This window comes from Aotus nancymaae, unplaced genomic scaffold, assembly GCF_030222135.1.
Source record: "Aotus nancymaae isolate 86718 unplaced genomic scaffold, 86718_ANA_hifiasm-v0.15.2.pri h1tg000021l, whole genome shotgun sequence".
Classification (NCBI taxonomy): domain Eukaryota; kingdom Metazoa; phylum Chordata; class Mammalia; order Primates; family Aotidae; genus Aotus; species Aotus nancymaae.
This window is the reverse complement of record NW_026988433.1, coordinates 26,800,052-26,828,011: the sequence shown is the minus strand read 5'-3', so window position 1 is coordinate 26,828,011 and position 27,960 is coordinate 26,800,052. Positions and strand designations below refer to the sequence as shown.

Sequence of the window (27,960 nt, the reverse complement as noted above, 5' to 3'; positions counted from 1 at the left end):
TTTTTCTTTCAGCAACAAGCCCTCCAAGGGTTGTAACATTTGATGAAGTGATGGCTGCAGCAAGGAATTTATCAAACATGACTCTTGCTCACGAGATTGCAGTAAATGAGAACTTTCAATTGAAACAGGAGGCCCTCCCAGAAAACAGGTAACCTGGGGGCATTTTTTGTATATAAACTGTGCCGAAGATTTTGTGTGTGTGTGTGTGTGTGTGCATGTGTGTGATGAATATACACATACTCAAACTGATTTCTGGAAGTTCTTTTTTTTTTTTTTGAGACGGAGTTTCGCTCTCGTTACCCAGGCTGGAGTGCAATGGCGCAATCTCGGCTCACCGCAACCTCCGCCTCCTGGGTTCAGGCAATTCTCCTGCTTCAGCCTCCTGGGTAGCTGGGATTACAGGCACGCGCCACCATGCCCAGCTAACTTTTTGTATTAGTAGAGACGGGGTTTCACCATGTTGACCAGGATGGTCTCCATCTCTTGACCTCGTGATCCACCCGCCTTGGCCTCCCAAAGTGCTGGGATTACAGGCTTGAGCCACCGCGCCCGGCCTCTGAAGTTCTTACATAATACTCTCAGGAGTAAACATTTAGTTCTCTAACAAGGTCTTATACTTATTTTTTTAAAATTCTGGGCCAGGCACTGTGGCTCATGCCTGTAATCCCAGCACTTTGGCAGGCTGAGACGGGTGGATCACCTGAAGTCAGGAGGTCAAGAGACCAGCCTGGCCAACATGGTAAAACCCCGACTCTACTAAAATTACGAAAATTAGCCGGGTGTGATGGCGGGCACCTGTAATCCCAGCTACTCGGGAGGCTGAGGCAGGAGAATCCCTTGAACCCAGGAGGCAGAGGTTGCAGTGAGCTGAAATGGCACCAATTGCACTCCAGCCTGGGTGACAAGTGCCAGACTCTGTCTTTAAAAAAAAAATTCTGGCTGGGCATGGTAGCTCACACCTGTAACCCCAGCACTTTGGGAGGTGGAGGCAGGAGGATTGCTTGAAGCCAGGAGTTTGAGACTGGCATGGGCACCAAAGCAAGACACCATCCCTACAAAAAATAAAAATATTATCCGGCATGGTGGCATGAGCCTGTAATTACAGCCACCTGGGAGACTGAGTCAAAAAGATCATTTGAGCCCAGGAGGTTGGGGACTTCATTGAGCTCTCATCATGCCACTACACTCCAGCCTGGGTGACAGAGCAAGACTCTGTCTCAAAAAACAAAAATTCCCATTTGTAACCAGCCCGGCCAACATGATGAAACCCCATCTCTACTAAAAATACAAAAATTAGCTCGTGTGATGGCAGGGTGCCTGTAATCCCAGCTACTTGGGAGGCTGAGGCAAGAGAATTGCTTGAACCCAGGAGGTGGAGGTTTCAGTGAGCCAAGATCATGCCACTGGACTCCAGCCTGGGTGACAGAGTGAGACTCCATCTTAAAAAAAAAATCCTAGGATACATGTTACCCATAATCTTTAGAACCCAGTTTATATGTCACTTCCTGAGGGAAGCTTTTTCTGACATTCCTGAACCCCCAGACTACAATTAATCCCTTTGCTAGAGATGCCTGTCACCCTTGCTGCATCCCTTTTGCTAAGAGGTCTTATAGTTTTATGTTGGATGTCCATCTTCCTCACTTGATTGAAATGCACCATTTATAGGAGGAGCTATGTCTGTATTGTTTGTTGCTGTATCCCTGTTGTCTAGCATAGTTCCTGACATGCAGTACAGGCCCAAGAAATATTTGCAGATTGATTTATTGAAAACTGATATTCAGGTTTAAAGAATAAATAAATTCATCTGAACTGTCAAAGTGCTAAAAGTAGGCAATCCAGAAATGTCTAGAAGTAGGAATCACAGCTGCAAGGGGCGCTTCCTGGGTAAATCTCACCCTTCGACCTCTAGTTGGAGTCACCCCTTTGGATCCTACTTCAGCCTTTCTGAAGTCAGTGGCTCACAGATTTCCTGGGACAAAGAGGAGAAAAGGCTTGAGACTATTACAGATCAATCATCTTTAGAAGCAAAGTTTGTTTATGGATTGCATATTCAGCCTCACATTACCAGTTATAAATCCTGAGGCATTCTATCAGTTAAGACAACTTAAAATATTTGATCTTATTTAGAACTTTTCTCATTTGTTTTAAAGCAGGAAAAGTAAAGTAAGTAAATGTAATAATCTTTCTTCTTTAAAATGTGGATCGTAGTCTCCAGGGGATATTCATATATTAACATTTTTTAAGCTTGCCATCTATCATGAGTATATCTGTTTCCCATGATATATTCCCATGGGTATATCTGGTTTCCTTTGGTAACTGCATTTCGCCATGACCCTTGATACCAGGTCTACTACTACAACCCTAGGCTAGGCCACCATCATCTCTGGCCTGGACTCTTTCAGTCCTAACTAGTAGCCCTGTCTCCATTCTTAGCGCCCCACTGTTCATCTTCCATATCCACACAGTAGTCTTAATGATCTTTTTAAAGAATAAGCTATATTAGATGATTTCTTTGCCAAAACCCTTCAATGGTTTTCTATTACTCAGAGACTAAAAATGGAAACGTTTCCATATGGCCTGAATGACCCCACTCCCCTGACCCTGTCTCAGTGCTGTCCCTCAGGCTTTGCTCTGCTTCAGCCACGCTGGCTTCCTTCCTGACCTCAGGGTTCACCAACCTGGATCTTGTCTCAGAAACTTTGTTCATGTGACTTCTTCTTTTGAGACGGAGTCTCACTCTGTTGCCCAGGCTGGAGTGCAGTGGTGCTATCTCTGCTCACTGCAACCTCCTCCTCCTGGATTCAAGTGATTTTCTTGCCTCAGCCTCCGAATAGTGGGGACTACAGGTGTGTGCCACCACGCCTGGCTAATCTTTGTATTTTTTAGTAGAGACAGGGTTTCACCATATTGGACAGGCTGGTCTCAAACTCCTGACCTCATGATCCGCCTGCCTTGGCCTCCCAAAGTGCTGGGATTACAGCCATGAGCCGCTGTGCCCAGCCCACTTCTTTCTGAATTTCTTTTCCCAGACCTTCACGTGGCTCTTTCCCTCTCCCCTTTCGAGTCTGAACACAAAGGTCACTGACTTAAAGAGGCCTTAAGGTGGTTGCATCCAGTGAAATCAGCACGCTCTCCATAACTGTCCACCACATTGTCTTAACTGTGTCTTTCTTGTAGGTCTAAAATTGTCATTCATATTTAATGTGTTTGCCTTTTTATCCATGCTTACATACAAGCAATCTTTTTACTGCAGTATCTGCAGTTCCTAAAACAGGGCCCCACACATATTAGATGTTCAATAAACATTTATTGACTAATACAAATGAATTTTTAAAGTTAAAATTTGTATTTTTTATGAAGTAAAATAAAAGACAGGACATATCTGTACTTTAAATTCAAAAGTGGTAAATACAGGCCATGGTGAAGGTGCTTTAGGCTCAGACAGACCCTGGGGTTTGAATCCTGGCTTTGCTGAGGCCATACCTGAACTTCACACTTCCCAAGAATAAGATGGGGGCTACACTACTCACTTCAAATCCATGCTCACTAGCATAAAAGTGCCTTGCACAAAAATACTTTGATACTATGGAAAATATTAATCTCTCTTCCCTTCAGTTTCTGCTGTGGCTAGAAAATGTGAGCAAGGGAAACAAAGTTCAGAGTTAGGACACATTGCCTTTGTTTAAAAATAAAGTCTCAGCTGGGCACAGTGGCTCACACCGGTAACCCCAGCACTTTGGGAGGCTGAAGTGGGTGGATGACCTGAGGTCAGGAGTTCAAGACCAGCCTGCCCAACATGGTGAAACTCTGTCTCTACTAAAAATACAAAAATTAGCTGGGTGTGGTGGTGTGTGCCTATAATCCCAGCTACTCGGGAGGCTGAGGCATGAGAATCACTTGGACCCAGGAGGCAGAGTGCACAGTAAGCTGAGATTGTGTTGCTGCACTCCAGCCTGGGCAACAAAGCAAGACCCTGTCTCAAAAAAATAAATAAAGTCTCATATCACAGTATCAACTGTTGATTTTCACATGATCCTCCACAATGGCCACGTTTTTCCTTTTTTGATTATGGCTAACTCTCATATTTTATCAAATATTTTCCTGGTAAAATCCATCAGGTTTTACCAGGAAATAATAGGAACACTTATAAATGATTTGGTTGATCCTCTCCCTCTCTGCCCCCATACTTTCCCAGAAAATTAAAGAGATAAAAAGTACCTTGCAGCCTTTAGGAAAACTTAAATTTCAATTCTGATGTCCCTTAGAGACCTATAAAAATGTTTTAGCTCATTTCTTGTTGGTTCATTGAAGCCAGGTATGTATGGCTTATAAAGTCAAGAGCAAAAGTCCATCCTAGCAATGTTTGCCTTTCTTGTTGTTCTGCTGGAGTTGTCCTGGAGAGTCTCAAACTTTGGAAATGGCATTTATATTGAACAAGTTTCATCATGCAATTAAAATAAGTTTTAATATTTAAAGTTGCTGAGGGCTGGGCGCGGTGGCTCATGCCTGTAATCCCAGCACTTTGGGAGGCCGAGGCGGGTGGATGACAAGGTCAAGAGATCGAGACCATCCTGGTCAACATGGTGAAACCCTGTCTCTACTAAAAATACAAAAAATTAGCTGGGCATGGTGGCGCGTGCCTGTAATCCCAGTTACTCAGGAGGCTCAGGCAGGAGAATTGCCTGAACCCAGGAGGCGGAAGTTGCGGTTAGCCGAGATCGCGCCATTGCACTCCAGCCTGGGTAACAAGAGTGAAACTTCGTCTCCAAAAAAAATAAAAAATAAAAAATAAAGTTGCTGAGTAGAATATGATATTTGTAGTTACAAACTTTAACTTATGTTTCAAAAGCTAATTTTTGTCTTTCATAGCATTATTGTATACATAGCTATTTGTACTTTAAGAAGAAAAATTAGGAGATATACTTATCAAATTATGAATTCATTCACCATGCATTTGTCAAGTACTCACTATATATCAGGCACTGTGCTAGGCACAATGGTAAGTACCTAGATGGACTTACGGCCTCTGCTTGGGAAACGTATATCTCTGGGAAAACAGCTTCATCAGTAATTACAGTGCAGAGACATATGTGGTTTCCTAAAAGCTGTTGCTAAATAGTATAGGAGTTAGGTAGGAATGTGTATTTTAATGTGCACCTATTTTAAGGCATTGACATAAAGGGTGAAGCCAAGTGGCCACTTATTCTATTGTGAGCTCTTCCTAGGAAGGCTTCTATTTCGGCAGTTTGGTCTGGCTAACTTTAAATGGGACACCTAAGCTTTAGTTGGCAGGCGTTCAAATGCATGTGCCCTTGGGGCCAATCTGTTCTATTCCATGCCATGAAATTTCAGCTGATGAGGAAGAGCAACTTTGCCATCTCATTCCAAAAATGTAGAACAAGTCTAAAGATCTATATTGAAGAGTAGCTACATAAATTTTGAAATCTCTTTAGGACAGAATTTTATGAAGTTATTGAAAGCATTTTCAAGGTCTAGGGAAAACAGGACAGAATGTTAAATGAAAAGTATATATTTTGTATATATATTCTTAACTCTGTTAATGCATTCAACAAGAAACACATTCAAAAGATCAATAATGGGATTAAAGGCAATTGCTCTGCTTTTTTAAAATATTTTCTAAGATTTCTACAGTGAGGATGTTTCTTTTATAATAATTAGGAAAAAAAAGATGCTTATTTTAAACAACAATCCCTTTCATTGCTATAGTTTGGCTGGTCGAGTGAAGCACATTGTTCACCAGGCCTTCTGGGACGTCTTGGCTTCAGAACTAAATGCTGACCCTCCTGAGTTTGAACATGCCATCAAACTGTTTGAAGAAATCAGAGAGGCAAGTTGCTGTGTTGTTTGCATCAGTTAGTGTCTTACTCCAGGTGGGCTGCTGTAACAGACTGGCATAGCCTGGGTGGCTTATGAACAATAGAAATTTATTTCTCACAGTACTGGAGGTTGGGAAGTCCAAGATCAGAGCAACAGCAGATTCGGTATCTGGTGAGGGCTCATTTCCTGATTCATAGGTGGTGCCTTCTTGCTGTGTCCTCACATGGCAGAAAGGGCAAAGCAGCACTTTAGTGTCTCTTTATAAGGGTACAATTCCATTCATGTGGACCTCACCCTTATGACTTAATCACCTCCCAAAGGCCTCACCTCCTAATACCATTCCATTGGGGATTGGGTTTCAACATATGAATTTGGGGACAGAAAAAAACACAAATATTGAAGGAATAGCAGTTTTTTCCCCCAAAGATTGTTTTATGTCCTTTAGTACTGGCCACTCTTTTTCAAAAAAGGAGCAAGTTCACTGGCAGGGTTTACCTCATGCTGCACCTCCTGGAGTAGAGTGAAGGCTGGGAAAATAGTGCCGTGGACACAGCTTAGGGTGATGCTTACAATACAGAGACTCTGGAGTTAGATTGTTGTCCTGGTTTAGTGATAAGTTCTCTCTTTAAGTCTCTATTTCCTGAGTACTTACAGGGTAGTCATAAGAGCTAAATGAGGTGACAGTTGTAATTTTAGTTAACATTTGCAAGGCACTTGCTCTATTCCAAGTACTAGATTGCTTATTTCTTTTTATCAGAACACTGTGCAGTAGTTTGCTCCTGTTACCCTTATTTTATATATTAAAAAAACAACTTTTCTGACTCATGCAGGGTCACACAGCTTTGAGGGGTAGAGAGGGACTTGAATTGAGCCACGCTGGCTCAGAGTGCATGCTTCTAAGCATGTGTTGTGTGGATAAGCACAGTGTCCTCTGTTAACTGAATAATCAAAATGTAGGTTGCTCATATATAATAAATATTATATACGTAAAATATACTTAAGGACCCCATGGGATATTTTCATCTATGCTTTTTTTTTTGAGATAGAGTCTTGCTCTGTTGCCCAGGCTGGAGTGCAGTTGTGTGATCTGGCTTACTGCAACCTCTGCCTTCTGGGTTTAAGTGATTCTTCTGCCTCAGCCTCCCGAGTAGCTGGGACTACAGGTGTGTGTCACCCTGCCCAGCTAATTTTTGTATTTTTAGTAGAGACAGCATTTCACCATGTTGGCCAGGATGGTCTTGATCTCCTGACCTTGTGATCCACCCACCTCGGCCTGCCAAAGTGCTGGGATTACAGGCGTGAGCTACCATGCCTGGCCTCATCTATCCTGGCCTCATCTATCCTCTAAGAGTTCTTTTGGAGCCATGATCTGCAACTTGTTCTTTCTTCCCTGAACTTTTACTTGTAGATTTTTGAAACAAAATGTTCATTTTGTTTCAGATGTTGCATATTGTTTCAGTGTATTTTCTTTATAACATTGATAAGAAAAAAGATTCCTAGCTGGGGCTGCCACCTTTGTGGAGTGTGCATGATCTCCCCATGTCTGCATAGTTTTTCTTTGGCCCACATCCCAAAGATGTGCCTGTTAAGTTCATTGGCAAGTCTAAATGGTCTCAGTCTGAGTGAGTGTGGGTATGTGAGTGAGTGCATCCTGTGGTGGGAGGCATCTTGTCCAGGGCTGGTTTTTGCCCTGTGCCCTGAGCTGCCAGGGAAGGCTCTGGCCACTTGCAACCATGAACCAGAGTAAGCAGGTTGGAAAATGAATGAATACAAATTATTAACATAAAAATTCATAAAGTATTCGATAATCATACAGATGCATGACAATAAACAATGTAATATGAAAGTGCTCTGTGAGCCTACCATAATTGTTATTATTTATTTTTGAACTGTATGGTGGAGGAGGTGTTCCTTAACAGTTTTTGTTTGCAAACGTTTCTTCCCTGATTTAACCTACCACCGTGGCAGCTGTCACTCACTGATTTACCAAAAATTGGGTAAATAATTATCTTATTTTTTAATTAATTTTTCTTTTATGTATAGCTCACATTTATCTCAGTGTGTAATATTAGAAGTGTTTGGGATCTTTATTTAGAAGTTTGTTGATGTTTTTTGTGACCAGAAATATGTCACAGAAGGTTTCATTATATATCATTTCACTTAAAGTTGCAATTTCCAGGAACCTGTCAGCAATGTTAAGTGAGGACTTACTGTGTTTTCAGTAATCTTGCTTCCTTGCTAGTTGTTTTTATTCTGACAGGAGCAGGAATTTCCCATGGTGGGGGCACTTTAATTCAGAAGATAGAACTTTCTTTTTAGGGTTGAGACACTGGAATGCTCCTCTGATCCACCACACAGTCATTGTCAACTTCCGTGGCATATGAGGCACTAAACTATGGGCAGAGAGCTTGGTCATCTAGACACTAAAGTGAAAAGTGACAGCTTTTATTCATATCATGATGCTGTTAATTTTTCTTTCCCTGTAGATTCTTCTCTCTTTTCTGACTCCTGGTGGCAACCGGCTTCGCAACCAGATCTGCGAAGTTTTGGACACAGACCTCATTAGGCAGCAGGCTGAGCACAGTGCTGTTGACATCCAAGGCCTGGCCAACTATGTCATTAGTACGATGGGAAAGCTATGTGCGCCTGTGCGAGATAACGATATCAGAGAGTTAAAGGCTACTGGCAACATCGTGGAGGTGCTGAGGTTAGCATTTTTGATGTTTGCATTTTCTTAGAGTGTCTTTGAGTTCATTCAGAAGGGAAGTTGGGCATTGGGGAACACATTATAACAACTAGTACCCCAAATAAATTACTGATCCTAGAAGAAAACCAGATAAACAGAGAGCATGTCAATTATTTACCGTATGCAGAGAGTTTTCACATAGAATAATCTGGCAAGGTTGTTAGTTGGCATGTAGTGGGCCCTGGAAATGTAGTGATGAAAAAGAAAGATATAATCCTTGACTCTAGGGAATCTAATGGTGAGAAAGACCTTGAACAATGAATTACAGTTGTGATAAGTGGAAGGGGAAGTAAAGGGTCTTAACAGAGCCTCTGACAAGGTACCTAATCTAGTTGAGCCTTCTTTATTAGTTAGGGTCACTAGCTGCTATAACATGTAAACCCTAAATTCTCAGTGGTTTATCCAATAAAGTTTGTTTCTTACTCATGTTACAGTCCAATTCAGGGGTTCTTGATCAGGCAGCTCTCCACATGTCATCCAGGGACCCAACCTCCTTTTGTGCCTGGCTCCACCCTTGCTCAGGTCCTGAGAGTCCTCTCCATTCAGCTGGTGAATGGGAAAGAGACCATGGGGAAGATATGGAATATGTAGCCACCTAAGCCCAGAAGTGACACATTCCCTTTGACCATGACTAGTCACATGATCCCACCTAGATTGAAAGGGGAGCTGAGAAAGGTAGTTACTACCTGGAAACACTTTTCATAGCCACAGATCTGCACTGCGGGGAGGGAGCATCTGCTGGAGCTTCCCTGAGGAAGTGGGGTACAAATTATGTGAGGATCTCATCTGACCACATAGACGATAACTTCCTTGTGATCCAAGAGGAAAGAAGAGTCTGCAACACTTTTTGCCATTGAAGTGGACTTTTCTTCTTTTTTGTGTGTAGTGGCGACATTGAGAATCGAGTTTTATGTTATTGTTTTAAAAACTTAGGCAAAAGACCAGTCTGCCTGTAGTGGGTAATTTACTTTGTGACCTTGGGCAGGTTGATAGACTCTCAAAGTGACACACTCTGTCTGTCAGATGGGTGTTAGGTATCCTTAGAGTTGTGCTTGGCTGTGGCAGATTGTGATTCCTCAGTTATGGGATCCTTGCCTCTTAATTGTCTTATTACCTTAGTAAGATCTCAGATCTGTGGTGTTCATCCTGGTCATTTGTTGAGCACCTACTGGGTGCCACTGCCCCCTGCACTTTACGATCATTATCTCATTGACTGTTCAGAGCATCCCTCCAAGGTTTAGGTTGTCCTCTGTCATGGATGAGGAAACTGGGGCTCAGAGAGACTGATTAACTGTGTACACTCACAAATCTGGCCAGTTGCAAAGCTGGGTTTGAGCACAAGGCTGCCTAACTCTAAAAGGAAGTATTTTCCTCAGTGCCTTACTGCCTCGTCCTTTCTTTTTTTAATTTTTCTTATTCCCTAAGGAATAGAAGCCATATGCCTTGTGTCCAGGCTATTTAAGATTTCAGGGGTTTTCAAATGAAAATTCCTTCTTAAATTTTTCTTATATCATCAAGATTGTTTATGCTTCAAGTAAATACTCTTGAGTTCTGTGGAAGAACACATTTGCAATACACACATGTGACCTATGAAACATGACCCTACCAAATAGCAGCTGGAACTTCAAAACCATTTTGAGGATGTTTATTGTTTTCAACCTAGAACATAGATCATTGTTAATGGATTTCAGCTTAACTACTTAACCATCTCTCTATTTTAATTATAAAATTTGTAGACAAATATTCCATGTCCTGGACCTCATGAAAATGGACATGGCCAATTTTACAATTATGAGTCTTAGACCACACCTTCAGCGCCAGTTGGTGGAATATGAGAGAACCAAGTTCCAGGAAATTCTGGAAGAAACTCCAAGTAAGTATAATATAACGTGTATTTATATTGAAATTAGGTTAAAATGTGATGTTTTAACTTTTGACAACATATATAGTATAAAGAATTTTGGCCTTTCTATTAAGCTTTTTTTTTTTTTACCTTCTAAAAGTTGATATCACAAACTTACAGTTGTTTATTCTGTCCAGGAACTGTGCTAAGCACTCTTCATTTCTTGATTCATTCAAGATCTATTTATTGAGTGCCTCCTGTGTTTCAGACACCGCTTAAGTACAGTGGATTCTGCAGTGAACAAAATGGAATACACTTGCAGTCCCCCGGGAGCTTACATTCTAGTAGGCAAGAGAAACAAACATATATTGTCAGGTGTATTATTAAATGCCATGAAGAAAAATAGGATAAAGGTACAGTAATGGGTCAGAAGTGAGGACAAGGTTGTTTTTTAGATGTGATGAACTGGGAAGATCTCTATAATAAGTAACATTTGAGTAAAGTTTGCAAAGAAATGAGAAAAGGGCATGTAAAAATGGGGAAAAGAATGCTCTAGCCTGAGAGACTACAAGTACAAAGGCCCTAAAGCAGAAACTTGCTTATGAGTTTGACAAACACAGGGCAGACATTGTGACTGGAGTAGAGTAGGTAAGAGGAGAGTGGTAAGAGATGAGGCTGAGACTAGATAAAGATAGGTCACATGGAGCATTGTTTGTTAGTAAATGAGAGGAGTTTGGATTTCATTCCACATGTGGTGGAAAGTCATCAGAGAGTTTTAATCAGGGGAGCAATATCTGATTTTCATTTTTGAAGAATACTCTTATTCCTGGCTACAGAATAGATTGTGTGGGAACAAAGAGGGAAACAGAGATACCAGTTAGGTGGCATTGCAGTTGCTCAGGCATGAAATGATGGTGGCTTGTTCCAGCTGGTAGTGGTGGAAGGAGTGAGAAGAGACCAGATTCTGGATACATTTTGAAGGTGGAGTAATATTTGCTGAAAGTTGGTTGAGGGAGAAAAGAGGGGAGGATGATTCCAAGGTTTTTGGCCTGTACAACTAGGAGGATGGTGATACAGTTTCAGACTGGGGAAACTAGAGGAAAGAAGGTTGGGAGATGACATGGAATCAAGGGTTCAATTTTGGTAATATGAACTTTGAGATTTTATTTGACATCAATGTGGAGCTGTCAGGCAGGCATTTAGATATGAATGACGAGTTTAGAGGAATAATGGAAACTGTATATACATTTGGGAATCGCCAGTATATGTGTGATATATAAAGCCATGGAACTGGGCACTAGTTAACACATAAAATCCTTACACATTCTAAGTACTTTACCTGTACGAACTAATTTAATCCTTACAACAACTATATGAAGTTACCCCCATTTTATGGGTACAGAAACTGAGGCACAGTGTGGTTAAGTCACTGGCCTGTATAACACACCTTAAAAGTATAGGAGCTCACCTAGGAGGGCAGCTTGGCTCCACAGTCCATGTTCCTATCCATTATATTATGCTGGGTGAGACTATGTAGGGGGAGTGAGTGTGGATCTGAAAGAGACTGACATGAGAAACTCCAGCATCTAGATGTTGAAGTTGAAATGAGGAGGAGGATCTCGCAATGGAGATTATGAAGGAGTAGCCAGAGAAGTAATGTGAAAGTCAGGCGAAGGGGTGTCCTGTAAGATGCATGAAGAAGGTGTTTGGAGAAAGAAGGCGTGGTTGGATACGACAAGTGTTGTTAAGTGGTCAAGAAAGACGCAGGCCAACTTGACCATTGGATTTGACTGTATGATGATGGTCTGTAACCTTGATGAGAATGGTTTCAGTGGATTTGTGTGCATTAAAACCAGACTGGGTCAGGCGCAGTGGCTCATGTCTGTAATCCTAGCACTTTGGGAGGCCAAGGCAGGTGGATCACCTGAGGTCAGGAGTTCAAGACCAGCCTGGCCAACATGGTAAAACCCCATCTCTACTAAAATACAAAAATTAGCCGGGCATGATGGTAGGTGCCTGTAATCCCAGCTACTCTGGAGGCTGAGACAGAAGAATCACTTGAACCCAGGAGATGGTGGTTGCAGTGAGCCAAGATTACGCCACTGCTCTCCTGCCTGAGTGGCTGAGGTGAGACTCTGTCTCAAAAAAAAAAAAAGTCTGGAAGGGGATCAAGGAAGAATAGGAGTAGAAGAAGTCTTAGCTCATTGAATTACAGTTACCCAGTGAAGTAGGTACTATTATCCCCTTTATTTTATAGGCAAGGAAACTAAGATGCCAGAGGTTACAAGCTGACAAGAGGCTGGCTAACTGTTCACTGGCAAACTCTTGACACCAGCCTCTGGAGTTTAATTAACCACTCTTTAAGGCTAAGGTAGGTGGTTTCTGCCCAAATAATCAACACAGTGGCCTTATACTGAAAAGACAAAACAGGTGCCACATTTAAAGGGGCCCTGGCAGGCAGGAGCACATCCAGGGGAGAACATACAGATTATGGAGGCCACATGAGGAACCGTTGAGAAAGCTGGGCATGTTATACTTGGTAACAAGGAGACTCAGGTGGGCCATGCATGGCCCCACCCACCCTCCCTGTTGACAGTGACTCAGAGAATGGTGAAATTCTGTAGGGCAGACTAGGATTCATGGGAGGAAGGAAGCAGACAGCCAGTTTTGATCTTCCTGACGGTTGGAGTTGTTTTGACTTTGGAATGGGCCTCTCTATTATAGCAGTAGTCAGTGCTAGCTAACATTTTGTATGAGCACTTACTACATGCTAAGTCCTTACTATACCACTTTATTAGTTCATTCAAGCATGACACCAACCCTATGAGATTGTGCTATTATCACCCCCTATTTACAATTGAGGAAAGTGTGGTTAAGGTACTTAGCCTAGGTGACTACTAGTAAGTGGTAGAGCCTGGATAACCCAGATGTGTTTCTGCCTCAAAGCATGTGCATTTAGATACTGTGCAACCCTGCCTCTCTTCAAACAAGATATCAACAGTGGGGGATATTGCAGAGGGATCTCTCACATCATATGGCAGATTATTTAGTCATCTGGTTAGCCAATTACCCAGTCACATAACTTCTAAGGATCCTTCTACAACAAAAACTCTATGACTTCAAGGACTATGTTGTTTTAGCTTCAAACGGGAGGGAGTAAAGGGAAGTAGAACCCTACATCAAACCTGGATCTGAAACACGAACTGTGGCAACTGTCCACAGCAGCATTTTCCTGAGACTGAATGGTTGGTTTTGTGTGCATGTGTATGTAAACACATGTGCAAATGCACCCATGTCTTTAATCAAGATAGCTTGGAATCTTGACCAAATTCTCTAATAGAGTGAATTATGATTTTGTTCATCTCAAATTATTTGCCTCTTTTATTTTTCTGTTTTTTCTGTTTGTTTTTATGAGAAAGAGTCTCACTCTATTGCCCAGGCTGGGGTGCAGTGGCATGATCATAATTAACTCTAGCCTCTAATTCTTGGACTCAAGGGATTCTCCTGTCTTAGCTTCCCAAGTAGTTAGGACTATAGTCATGCGCCACCACACCTGGCTAATTTTTAAAACATTTTTGTAGAGATGGGGGTATCACTGTGTTGTCCAGGCTGGTCTCTAACTCCTGGCTTCTTCCTGCCTTGGCCTCTCAAGTTACTAGGATTTCAGGTATGAGCCACTGCACCTGGCTTGCTTCTCTTTTTAAAACCCAGGCTAGTGACCTGTAATCCATTTGTACCTTTTCTATTGACTTAGATATTTTCAGAGATTTAAGAATAGAGCAAACCCAGCTTTGCATATAGGTCATTATTGCTCAGCAAGAGAAATCAAGAGTCCCAGAAGCAGAGTGTATGGCAGCTGTTAATTATGTCCCCAAGTCACTCTGCCAAAAGTCGGTCCCTGTGTTCTAATATCAAAATAAGAGCCTCATAGCATCCACAGAAGGATGAGTGTTAGATTTCTGTGTACACATAATTATATAAGAATTATTAGAAAATTATTACAGAGAAGTACTCTAGATTTCTGATTTGGCTCCAGGAAAATACCATATTTTGCCTAAGAGGAGATTTTGTATAATTGCATATTTTAAATATAGCCAGGAAAACCTTAGGAATGATTGTTTGTACTTAGTAAGCATCAACAAGATAACCACATTAGATCCAACCTGTAAATTATCTGTGAAAAGAATAAGAGATTATATTTGGGTCGGGGCAATAAGTACTTTCTAAGATACTCAGAAAGAAAGGGTTTATTTAGATAATACCTTATATCTGATCAAATGTTTTAATGAACTTTATTTCATGTTATTCTTTAAAAATTTCTATGGGACATAAATATCTCTTTCAGAATATATGAAACTCTGTTGTGATTGCCTTCGGCTGTCACATAAGGCATTCAAGAAATATTTATGGAACATTTTAAAGAAGAGCAAACTTATGCTCAGCAATGACCTCCTTAGACTCAGAGTCATTCAGCTAAGTAAACAGTGGAGGCCAGGCGTGGTGGCTCACTCCTGTAATCCTAGCACTTCGGGAGGCCAAGGCAGGCAGATCACGAGGTCAGGAGATCGAGGCCATCCTAGCCAACATGGTGAAACACCTTCTGTACTGAAAATACAAAAATTAGCCAGGTGTGGTAGCATGGGCCTGTAGTCCCAGCTACTTAGGAGGCTGAGGCAGGAGAGTTGCTTGAACCTGGGAAGCAGAAGCTGCAGTGAGCCGAGATTGCACTACTGTACAGCCTGGGCTACAGAGCGAGACTCTATCTCAAAACAAAACAAACAAACAGTGGAGCTAGGACTGGGAACCAGGTCTCCCAAATCCAAGTCCAGATTAAACCAAGCTACTACTTTTTCAGCCTTCCTTGAACTTTTCAGTTTTGTGTTATATTACCTGAGTTGTACTGCAAGCAACAGAAACCAACTCCAACTGACTTAGCCAAAGGGAAGTGAGTGGAAGGATGGAGGAAGTTCACAGAATCCAAGGAAAACCCAAAATATCAGAAATCCGAAGAGTGTCATGAATGTGGAAGGGAAAAATTAAGGAACAGGAGGGCTCCATCGTCAGGATGGTTAATGTGGGCGGCAAACATGGGACATCCCTGAACACTCTCATCACTCAGATCCCGGGAAGGAGTCTGTGAGCACATGACTCCACTCAGCCAGTCCTTGGTCAGAAAGACAGGGCCTCTGAATTGAGACTCACAAAGGAAAACATGGAACCAGAGAAAATGGTTTCTCAGAGAAAACCAGCACCAAAAGAAGGGAAACTGAGACGTTGCTAGGCAGATGTCATGGATAAGGAAACTACATTTTTCGAATGGAAAATTGGGGTAGAAGCACCTGTAATGCCATTGCTTGTTCCAGTGTCTGTCTCTCCCTCCTACTAGACTAGGAACTTCTTGAGTGCGGGGACTGTGCTTATTCACCTTCAAATCCCCAGTACTTGGTAAAATACCTGGGATTGAGTAGGTGCTCAGTAGTTTTCATTGAATAAACAAATGAATGGAAAAACTCTTAACCCTGTCCCCAGGAAAAGCCAAGGTTATAGGTGCCTCATGAAGCTTACCTTGCTTTTGGTGCCACATAGTCACTGAGCCAGCATGTGAAGTCTCTGCAGATCCCCGAGAGAAAAGCCAATGTTTCACTCTAACCGCATGCTCCTTCTGCTTTACCAGTCATACTCAAGTGAGACTAAAAATTAGAATTATGTGGAGTGTTTAAACCGAGGCCTGAGCCCTGCCTCAGACAGAATAAATCAAAGTTTCCAGGAGCTGTGCTCATGAACATTTTTTTCTCTTTAAAGCTCCCTAGGTGATTCTAAAGTCAGCCAGGATTGAGAACCACTATGCCACACTGTTGCTTTTGTTCAAGATAACTAAATGGGCTTTTAAAAGCGTCAGCTGTAAATGATTAAATTTGCAGTATAAATGCTTATTACCACCACATTGTAATTATATTCACGATGATTTCCACTCACTCTCTCTCAGTTGGATGTCTTTTAAATGAAAGACTAAGTCTTTTACATCTTTATAAAACAGAACTAGCAAACCAAAAACAACATTTGCCAACTGAGGAGAAACAGAGTTGTGAAATTCTGGGGGTGGTGTTGCTATAGCATGGCAAACAGAACTACTCATAAATTATCCCTATTCAAGTACTGGGTCTGAGGAAGAATTTCAGTCTGTTTCTCTCTCTCTTTCTATCTGTCTCTCTCTCTCATCTGCACCTGTGTTCAGGCTGTATTTCTTGGCAATTGTCACCTTATAAATTCTACCAAATATATAATTTTGTAAGTACTGGGGTATAAAAAGCAACTTGTTTCTAGTGGTTAACCTTAGAACTGGGTCTAAAGCAAAATAAAGTGAATTTTGCCCTAAGGCAGACAAGGCCCAGTAGAGAATTACTGCCTCCAAACTTTAAGCCTTCTGGAATAGCCTTATCATGTCAAATTTCATTTAGTTCATGATGGAAGAGACATTTTATTCAAAGTTAGTCTAACTACTCATGAACAAAAGTAAGTAAACACTATTTGTCATCTAAGTCAGTGGTTCTTAATGTGGTTCTCAACGTGGTTCTCTTAGGGGTGATTTTGCCACTGGCCCCCGCCCCACAACATTTAGTTGTGTCTGGAGACACTTTTGGTTGTTCCATCCTGGCAGGGCAGGGGGCAGGGGGGCTACAGAAGGTCATCTGGTAGGTAGAGCTAAACATTTTATACTGAACAGGACAGCACCCAACAGTGAAGAATTATCCAGCCCAAAATGTCAGTAGTGCTGAGGTTGAGACCCTAAATAAAGAATTAGAATGAATCCATTTCATGATGGCCCAAGGAACCATCTTCATGCTCCAGGGAAATTTGGGCTGCAATAAACAAGGAAGTTCGGTGGCCACTGAGCCCTTGGGGGATGTTTTGTGTTTGGAATCAGTCTGATTTCAGCTAGTCATGGTTGCTGGTGGGTGCTTTCTTCATGCCTTCTTTCCATTGTCTGGAGGGGGCTGTTTCCACCCACAGAAGCAAGTCTTGCAGAGGCACCTTTTGGAGCAACTGTGTGTGAGTTAATAGAAACTGCTAATATCAAGGGAATTCTGTTAATAATAACTATTAGGCACCTAATAACCTATATTATAGTAATATTTAGGTGCCACATGCTTAAAAATGAAATGAATTCAAGTATAAAACCTCATTTCCAGTGATATATATTTTTAATCCAGAAGAATGAAACTTGATAAACTCGTCTAAAGTGGAAGGACAGTCTAACTGGACATTGACACATAGTCTTTTGAGGTCAAATTAAGTATGAGACTCAAATTCAGTGATTTCTTCCTCACTGCTTCCCTCTCCCTCTCCCATCTTGACTTCTGGAATAGCACTTTCCGAATACCAGGGATCATACCGCATGAACTAGATTTTCAGTTTCTTCATGTTTTCTAGATAAAATCTCCTTTGAAGCATTGGCTTTTCTTTAACGGGGATCTGTTGAGATTCTGCTCTCCCAAGCTAGCACACTAACTCGTATTTACAAAAAAAAAAAAAAAAAAAGAAAGCCAAGTTCCCCAAAAAAGCTCATTTTAACCAACCCACAGCTTAGCCTACTCACTCTTTTTATTCCATGGGTGATCACTTTGTCTGAGGCAACTTCAATAATAAGGCAGCTGTTGTGTATCAGGTGGAGAACCTGACTGGGCCCTCTAGAAACAATAATCCCCACCTTTAAAGGTTGTTTACAGAGTTAAATGAGCGAATATTAACAATTGCTTGGACATTTCCTTTGTGTCAGAAACGGCTCTGAGTGTTTTGCATGTAATAATTTGTTGACTCTTTACCACAACTGCAGGAAGAATACTATTATCCCCAATTCACAGACAGGAAACTGAGGAGACGTTAGGTAACCCGCCCAAGGCTTGCAGTTAATGAGGGGTAAAGGCTAGACCGAAGTTGAGACTGCCTAGCTCAGATGCCACACTCCCAACTATTGCAGCAGCCACTTACTCTGCATGGGGGAGCCTAGCACAAGTTCTTAGTCACTTGTTGATTGCTTTGATATTAGGTTGCACTAAGTTGAGATTCATTCATCTGCAATGCAAATTTGACTCCTCAGTCAAGCTGCTGCTTCATTCTCTCTCTTGCTTTCTAAACTCTGTTGTGGAACAGACTGTTGCTGATCAGTGTCTTTGCACTGCAACTTATGTTTGTGTTCTTGTCAAATCTGTTTGAAGGAATAAATGTAAAAGACTTGTCTGCCTAATTATATATACTGGCCTCTGTTTGACAGATAATTAATTTTAGAAATGAACACTGTCAGTGGTATGCTGGATGTGGTTGGTACAGACTTGGGAGCCATTTGCTATACTTTTTTTTTTTTTGGTCACTCTATTTATTTATTTATTTATTTATTTATTTATTATTTTTGAAAGAAAGAAAGAGCAAGAGGGAGAGAGAACAGGAGCCTTGCTCTATTGCCCAGGCTGGAATGCAATCTAAAAATAGGTGTTAAAAAACCTCTTTTTTGCCGGTAATTGTGCTTAACAGTGGAGATAGGAAGGAATAAGAGAAGAAAATAACAAACAAACAGCCAATCAATATTTCATTAAGTCTGTGAAATGCTATGCAAATGCTGAAGAGTGATTTACTTCCAATTATGTGGTCACTTTCAAAATAGGTGTAATGTGATACTGAGAAAAATGTATGTTCTGTGGACCTGGGGTAAAGGATTCTATAAATATTCACTGAGTTTACTTGTTCCGAGTCTGAGTTCAAATCATAAATATCCCTGTTAATTTTCTATCTCGTTGATCCGTCGAATATTAACAATATGGTGTCAAAGTCTCCCGCTATTATTGTGCGGGAGTCCAAGTCTCTTTATAAGTCATTAAGAACTTGTCTTATGTATCTGGGTGTTCCTATATTGGGTGCTTATATGTTTATGATCATTGACTCCTGTTGTTGCATTGATCCTTTTACCATTATGTAATGTCCTTCTTTGTTTCTTTTAGTCTTTGTTACTGTTAAAGTCTATTTTGTCAGAGATGAAAGTTACAACCCCTATTTTTGTTGTGTGTTTTTTTTTTCTCTCCATTTGATTGGTAAGTCTTCCACCAACCCTTTGTTTTGAGTCTTTGCATGTCCTTGCTTATGAGATGGATCTGGATACAGCGTACCGATGGGTTTTGACTTTTTACTCATTTTGCCTGTCTGTGTCTTTGATTGGGGCATTTAATCCATTTAAATTTAGGATTAATCTTGATATTTGTGAGTTTAATATTGTCGTTTAATCCTAGCTGGCTATTTTGCCCATTAGTTGATGTAGATTCTTCATTATGGAGATACTCTTTACCTTTTGGTAAGTTTTTGGGATGACTGATACTGGTTGTTCCTTTCTGTGTATAGTGCTTCTTTCAGAAGCTCTTGTAAAGCAGGCCTGGTGGTGATGAAATCTCTGAGTGCTTGCTTGTTCACGAAAAATTTTATTTTTCCTTCATTTATGAAGCTTAGTTTGGCAGGATATAAGATTCTGGGTTGAAAATTCTTTTCTTTCAGGATATTGAATATTGACCCCCACTCTCTTCTAGTTTGTAGGGTTTCTGCTGAGAGATCTGCTGTGAGTCTGATAGGCTTCCCTTTATGGGTAACCTGACCTTTCTCTCTAGCTGCCCTTAGAATTTCTCCTTTATTTCAACCCTGGTGAATCTAACGATTATGTGTCTTGGGGTTGCTCTACTTGAGGAATATCTTTGTGGTGTTCTCTGTATTACCTGGAGTTGAGTATTGTCCTGCCTTACTAGGTTAGGAAAGTTTTCCTGAATAATATCCTGAAGAATATTTTCCAGCTTGGATTCATTCTCTTCATGACATTCGGATACACCTATCAAACGTAAATTAGGTCTTTTCACGTAGTCCCATATTTCTTGGAGACTTTGCTCATTCCTTTTTACTCTTTCTTATCTAATCTTGTCTTCTCGTTTCATTTCATTAAGTTGGACTTCGACCTCTGATATCCTTTCTTCTGCTTGATCAATTCAACTGTTAAAAACTGTGCATACTTTGCGGAGTTCTCGTATTGTATTCTTCAGTTCTATTAATTCACTTATATTCCTCTCTAAATTGTCTATTCTCATTAGGATTTCGTCAAACCTTTTTTCAAGGTTCTTAGTTTCTTTACATTGGGCTAGGACATGTTCTTTTAATTCACAGAAGTTTCTTATTATCCACTTTCTGAAGCCTAATTCTGTTATTGGAACGCACTCATTCTCCATCAGGCCTTGATCCCTTGTTGATGAGGAACTGTGGTCCTCTGTAGAGGGAGAGGCATTCTGATTTTGGGTATTCTCAGCCTTTTTACGCTGGTTTCTTCCCATCATTGTGAATTTATCCACCTGTCATCTTTGTAATTACCGACTTTCAAATTAGGTCTCTGAGTGGACGTCCAAGTTGTTGATTCCCAGCACCAGAATCTGAGCAACCCACTGCACCAGCTAAAACAGTGGCATTAAGATTGATGGTGTTTTTCTGCCCGGGAATCTCCAGTCTGGCTTCCTTCTTGAGTCCCTTTTTCAATCAGCTGAATAGGCGACTCTGCCTTCCTGGAGCTCCAAACGTTGACCAAAAGGGAACCCAGTCCCGTTTACTCTGCACCAAGAACCGCCGCGCCAGGGCGCCGGCAAAACCGCCACACTGGCCACAAGAGTCACGCTGGCGACCCATGGGGCTCCTCCTCTGGGAATCTCCTGGTCCATGAGCAACAAATATTCATCTGAAAGTGTGGCGTCCTCTCATTCTCTGCGCCTTCACTGGGAGCCACTATCCTGAGCTGCTAGTAATCGGCCATCTTGGATCTCTCTCCTGCCATTTGCTATATTTAAAGAATTTTGTGAGCTAGTAAACACAGCCATTACTAAAAATTAAGTTATATAAATTTACAATTAAATATATTTTTAAAAAGGTATTTTTAATCATTAGGCAGTTTCTTATTAAACACACCTACAACCTAGCAATTGCAATACTGAGTCTTTGTCTCCAAGAATTGTAAACTTACATTCACATATTCATTCAAATATTCATAAGAGCCTTACTTGTATAGCCCCAAACTAGAAACAACCAAAATGGCTTTCAACAGGTTAAATGGGTGAACTATGGTATATCCATACAATAGAATACTACTCAGTAATGAAAAGGAATAAACTATTGATACACACAATTTGGATGGATGCTTAGAAAACAAAGCCAATCTCAAGAGTCATTTTATTGGTCTGCTCAGGCTGCCATAACAAAGTACCACAGACTGGGTAGCTTAAACAATATTAGTTTATTTTTCACAGTTCTCAAGACTGAAAGTCCAAAATGAAGGTGCTGGCTAATTTGGTTCCTGATGAGGGCTTTCTTCTTGGCACTTTGGACAGCCACCTTCTCAACTTTCACATGCCTATTTCTCAGTGTGTGCAGATGGAAAGAGAGAGAGGAAGCTCTCTCTCATCTCCTCTTCTAAGGGTACCCACCCTTATGATCTCATCTAACCCTAATTACCTCCCAAAGTCTCCATCTCCAAATGTCATCACAGTGGAAGTTAAGACTTCCTCATAGGAATTTGGGTAGTGGGTGGACACAAACAGTCCATAACAGCTACATATTGCATGATTCTATTTGCATAACATTCTTGAAGTGACACAGTTATGGTGATTAGTGCTTACCAGAAGTTAGGGTTGAGGTGAGAGTGTGACTACTGGGAGGTAACATGTGGAGATATTTTATGGTGATGGAATAGTTCAGTATCCTGATAATTACATGAATCCACATAAGTAATAAAATTTCTTAGAACCATACACACACAAAGAATGCATGTAAAAACTGATAAAAATCAGTATGTAAGTATTGTACCCATGTCAGTTTCCTGATTTTGACAATATACCGTAGTTATTTAAGATGCTGTCATTGGGAGCAGCTGGGTGAGGGGTAGGAACTGTCTGTACTACTTTCACAACTGCTTAAGTCTTTTATTTTGTAATAGTTTAAGCTGTTTCAAAATTTAAAAGTTATTTTTAAAGCCCTAAAAAGAATCAACTGTGATACATAAGACAATGTGGTTAAATGTCAGAAACACTATGCTAGGTACTTTATGATTCCATTTATGTGAATTTCTAGAAGGCAAACTAATTCATGCAGTTAGGAGTTAAGAGTAGTTGAGTGAGGTGCACTTTGACTGGAAAGGGAGAGAAGGGAACTTTGTGGGATAATGGATATGGTCTATAGCTTGTTTTAGGTTGTAATTGTATAGGTATATAGAGTAGTTAAAACTCACCAAACTGAACACTTAAGAGCTGAACATTCTATTGTATGAATTTATTATGTCTGTAAATATAAACATATCTACGTGTGTGAAAAAAATAATAGTTATAAAAAAGTAAAGGTAAACAAATACTAAAAACTCATCACTTCCAAATTATCTTACCACTGTCTATAGTCTTGAGATTAAAGATTGTACATATAACAGGTATAAAGTACCTGTTGTATCTGGATGATGGAAGCACTATGTAGCAGTGTGCTACACTGGGCGTCTCTGCCCAACTTCATATTTAGTGACTCTCCTATTTGCTTATTCAACAAATGAGGAAATCAGAAGCTCAGGAGACAAGTGAGGGCTAGAGATAGAGATTTGGGAGCCTTCTGGGGTATGGACGGAAATAGAAACCATAAGAATGAGTAAGATGGTCTGGTGAGATGGAAGAGTACCATATCAATGGGGATTGGGTAGAGTGCTTGGAAGCATCAACATTAAAGAACAGGCAGAGGAACATCTTCCTGTAATTGAAGGGAGATGCACCTGTCTTCTCATCTTGTCTTCTCAATCCAGGTATGAGATGCAGAAGCACAGCTAGGGGAAACCAGGACAGAGTGGTGTCAGAGAACCCAGAAAATAGTTTCAGGAGGGTTGTACTAAGAGATGCCTGTATTACAAAGATGTTTAGAAAATATAGGAAGGACATGTTTGTTGGATTTGACAACCAGGAGATTGGTGGTAGCCTTAGAAAAGTTATGAGAAGGATTTATTTCAGAACCTTTCTAGCCTATATTCCATATCTTGGTAGATGGCACAGGCATTCATTGAGATGTCCAAGAAATCTGGGAGTCATCCTAGAATACTCCTTTCTGACTCTCCACATGTAAGTGGTCACCAAGACCTGTGGGTGCTCCCCCTAAATATTTCTCACTTTTCTTCTCTTTACCCCTCACTTCTGCTGTCATTGTCCATTTACTCTCCTGTCTGAACCACTGCAACAATTTACTCTCTCCACTAGTTCAGTCTTTCTTTCCAAGCACTTTTTCTTGGGCTGAGATCACCCACTGTACTCTGGCCTGGGTGACAGAGCGAGACTCTGTCTCAAAAAAAAAAAAAAAAAAAAGGCCGGGCACTGTGGCTCACACCTGTAATTCCAACACTTTGGGAGGCAAGGTAGGCGGATCAAGAGGTCAAGAGATTGAGACCATCCTGGTTAACATGGTAAAACCCCATCTCTACTAAAAATACAAAAATTAGCTGGGGGTGGTGGCATGTGCCTGTAGTCTCAGCTACTCGGGAGGCTGAGGCAAGAGAATCACTTGAACCCAGGAGGCGGAGGTTGCAGTGAGCCAAGATCACATCACTATGCTCCAGCCTAAGTGATAGAGCGAGACTCTATCTCAAAAAAAGAAAGAAAAAGAAAATAATATTATTTAAAACTCCTCATTCCCCATCACTGGTGTTTGTAACCTGGGGACTATGAATCTGGTAAGAGAGAATGACAATTGTTTGTGGACATGTGCACGTGAGCAAGCACATTCATCTTGGGAAAGGCATATCTTTAATTAGATGTTAAAAGCAGTCCCAAGACCCAAAAATTTGTAACAATTATACTGTTTTCTCTTCAGATAGTATAAATCTTTCACCTTTTACCAAAATTGTGTAAAAATTAATGCCTTTATTCTAAATACCTTCTCTGCACAAACTCAAGGCTGGCTTCTAAACTACCCATCCAATGCCATCTACTATAACCCTCTTACCCCTAGTTCTTTATGGACCAGCAATACAGATTTATTTGTGGCATCCAGAATGTGCCATGTGCTCTCTTTTCTAGAGCACGTACAGAGCTTTTCCTCTTTGATTCTTTCCTGGACAGCCTCTTCTCCCACAATTACTAGTATTAATTGTACTCTAATTGTTAGTTTACAGGTCTGTCTTTCCATCTGGACTGTAAACTCCTTGCAGGGCATGACTGTGTCTTTTCATTCATGCCCAGCACCCAACACAGCATCTGTTAAGTGAATACACCAGTGAAGGGATCAATCAGCTGTAGAACAAATATGTGGTCTTTTCTCTCTTAGGTGCTCTTGATCAGACTACAGAATGGATAAAAGAATCTGTAAATGCAGAATTATTTTCTCTTTCTGAGAATGCTTTAACTCCTGGGGCCGAAAATACCTCCAAGCCAAGCCTGAGCCCTACTTTGGTGCTAAATAATAGTTACTTGAAACTGTTACAGTGGGATTATCAGAAAAAAGAATTACCAGAGGTGAGTGACTTCGTTCTTCCCCCAAATTTCCCAGCAGTTTATTTCTTACTAACTTTGAATCATCTGGTCTGTGTTTCATGTTGTTTAATGATTTTACAAAAATCAGGTAAAAATGGGAATTTGGAAATGACATTGCTTATTTTTTATTTTCATGATATTGAGCTACCCTTTCTATTTTTATATTTTAAATAAATATGTCAGACACTCATGACAGATGGAGCACGTCTTCAGGAACTGACAGAAAAGCTGAATCAATTGAAAGTTATTGCCTGCCTGTCCCTAATTACCAACAACATGGTGGGTGCTATTACAGGAGGCCTGCCTGAGTTTGCAAACAGGTTAAAAAGGATTTCAGCTGTTCTACTTGAAGGCATGAACAAAGAGTAAGTTCCAAATGTTTGCATCTGCTCCCTCTTGTTTTAAGGCTCTGCATGCGTCTCAGAGAACAAGAATAGCATTGGACATCTGGATGTGAGATTAAGGACTGTGCTTTAGAGAAGCTTATCTTACACCTTCTTTTTCTAGAATTTCCTTTAATATCTCTGAAGGCTTAGATGTCCTCTCATAGGAAGGGAGAGGTGTTTTCCATGACAAGTGCCAGGGTGAGTGTCGTATCTCCACTTACAATGAATGTGTACAACAGCTTTTGTTTGACAGTGCTTTGGAAAAAACAAACAAAAGACAGAATCCGCCAAGCTTGGTGTTTAGAACTGTGCTATCGAAGAGGGCTTTCCAGGTCCAGTTGTTCTGACTTCATCATTGTTCTGCAATGAAACATCTACTGACTTCACAAATCCACCTTGCTGCAAAGTCTTAAGAAGCACTGACAATTCTGCCTTTCAGAGATGTGACACAAGTCCAGTGAAGATTTCAGTTTTTGCTAAATTTATCTCCAATATTACACCTTCATGAATGCTGGAATCCCATTTAGATTTTGTGTTTACATCATTCCATAGGAATTCCTATCCAAGTCAGAAAATTCTTAGTCTTGGTGAATGGCCACATGGTTTCATGGGTCTCATATGGGTCAGCTTCTCCTACTGGTTCCTCTTTCAGGTGTCTTCAGAGACATATCCTCTTTATTCCTGTAATTGAAGGGAGATACACCTGTCTTCTCATCCTCCCGCCTATTATTCAGGGAGCGTATAAATTACTTGATCAAATCCTAGACTATTAAGAGCCAAAAGGAGCCCAAGTAGTTATAGAATCCAACTTCTTGGCCAGGCACAGTGGCTCACACCTGTAATCTCAGCACTTAGGGAGGCCGAGGTGGGCAGATCACCTCAGGTTGGGAGTTTGAGACCAGCCTGACCAACATGGAGAAACCCCATCTCTATTAAAAAACAAAAGAATCCAACTGAAGCTTAGAGATAGAATAGAATTTGCCTTGGGCTACACAGCTAGAAAAGGGCAGACCAAGGACTGAGTCCTGATCTGACCTTTCTCCTGATTCTGATGCTCACCTCCTGGGGTCATTCGAGGACCCAAGACCTATAATGAAAGGAAACCTCTGATTTTGCAGTTGGTCTTAACCATTTTCCTGCACAGGTAATCATTAATTTCCAGAAACTTTTATTTATTAAGCCCTTAGAGAACACCCAGTGCTGCTTAAATGTTACTATAAAGTGTACAGAAAGTGGTTATTAAGAAGACAGGCTTTTGGGTCAGACAGACCAGGGTTTAAATCCCAGCTCTGCTATTGACTTATTATGAACACTTGAATACATTCTCAAATTACTATGAGCCTGACTTCCTCACTTGTTAAAAGGGAATAATAATTGTATTAATATCTACCTTGGAGTTGTGAGAATTTAAAATGATTCATGTGCAGGTGTCTGGCACATAACATGTACTCAGTGAATACTAGCTATTAATAATTAGCCATTAAATCATCCTCTGTATAATTTTATCTGGTTGTTTATCTGGTTGTTTTATTGTTTTAATTTTTTCCCATGTTAGGAAATGAATGCAGTCAATTCTCAATTATCTTCATTATGGACAGGGCAATAGCATTCATAGTATAAAAAAGGGATAATACTAAATAGTAGACCAAGATGTCATTTATATTTGGTTTGATGATGCATCTTGAAAACTAGAAAGAGTTTTTCCCTCTTCATTGTGAATAGAAGGTATGGCTTATGCTAAAACAACTTTTTTTGAAGAGCTGAAAGATTATTTATTTATTGATAGATTTTTAATTTTTTTCCCTTTTTCAACTTTTATTTTAGGTGTGGGGCACATGTACAGGTTTTTTACATGGGTAAATTGTGGGTCGCTGGGGTTTGGTGTACTAGTGATTTCATCACCCAGGTAGTGAACATAGTTCGTTTTAACCCTCCCCCTCCCCCACACCTCCACCTTTAAGTGTAGGCCCTGGTATCTATTGTTCCCCTTGTGTCCATGTTTACTCAATGTTTGGCTCCCACTTATAAGCAAGAACATGTGGTATTTTGTTTTCTGTTTCTGAATTAATTCACTTAGGATAATGGTTTCCAGCTTTACCCATGTTGCTGCAAAGTACATGACCTTATTCTTTTTATGGCTATATAGTATTCCATGATGTATATATACCATATTTTCTTTATCCATTCCACCATTGATGGGCATCTAGGTTGATTCCATGTCTTTGCTGTTGTGAATAGTGCTGCAATGAACTAAGAGTACATGTGTCTTTTTGATGGAGTGATTTCTATTTCTTTGGGAATAAACCTAGTAATGGGATTGCTGAGTCGAATGGTAGTTCTAAGTTCTTTTAGAAATCTCCAAACTGCTTTCCACAGTGGCTAAACTAATTTACATTCCCACCAGCAGTGTGTAAGTGTTTTCTCTGCAACCTTGCCAGAATCTGTTATTTTCTAACTTTTTAATCATAGCCATTCAGGCTGGGCACAGTGGCTCATGCCTGTAATCCTAGCATTCTGGGAAGCCAAGGTGGGCAGATCACTTGAGGTCAGGAGTTTAAGACTAGCCTACCCAAGATGGTGAAACCCTGT

The 27,960-nt window shown here is 40.7% G+C and overlaps 1 protein-coding gene across 3 annotated transcripts in view; it reads left to right on the top strand.

The window, feature by feature from the left end:
* The window catches only part of TCP11L2 (t-complex 11 like 2), a 49,926-nt gene that overhangs the window by 10,938 nt on the left and 11,028 nt on the right, over positions 1–27,960 (top strand). For all 3 annotated transcript variants that reach the window (XR_010343828.1, XM_012469180.2, XM_064379900.1), the window contains exons 3-8: positions 13–148; positions 5,728–5,848; positions 8,325–8,545; positions 10,321–10,457; positions 24,780–24,967; positions 25,169–25,350. Coding sequence is in view for 2 of the 3 variants with exons in the window: in XM_012469180.2 (XP_012324603.1) it covers positions 13–148; positions 5,728–5,848; positions 8,325–8,545; positions 10,321–10,457; positions 24,780–24,967; positions 25,169–25,350 (985 nt within the window). In the remaining variant the exon portion in view is untranslated. The remainder of the gene's footprint in view (positions 1–12; positions 149–5,727; positions 5,849–8,324; positions 8,546–10,320; positions 10,458–24,779; positions 24,968–25,168; positions 25,351–27,960) is intronic.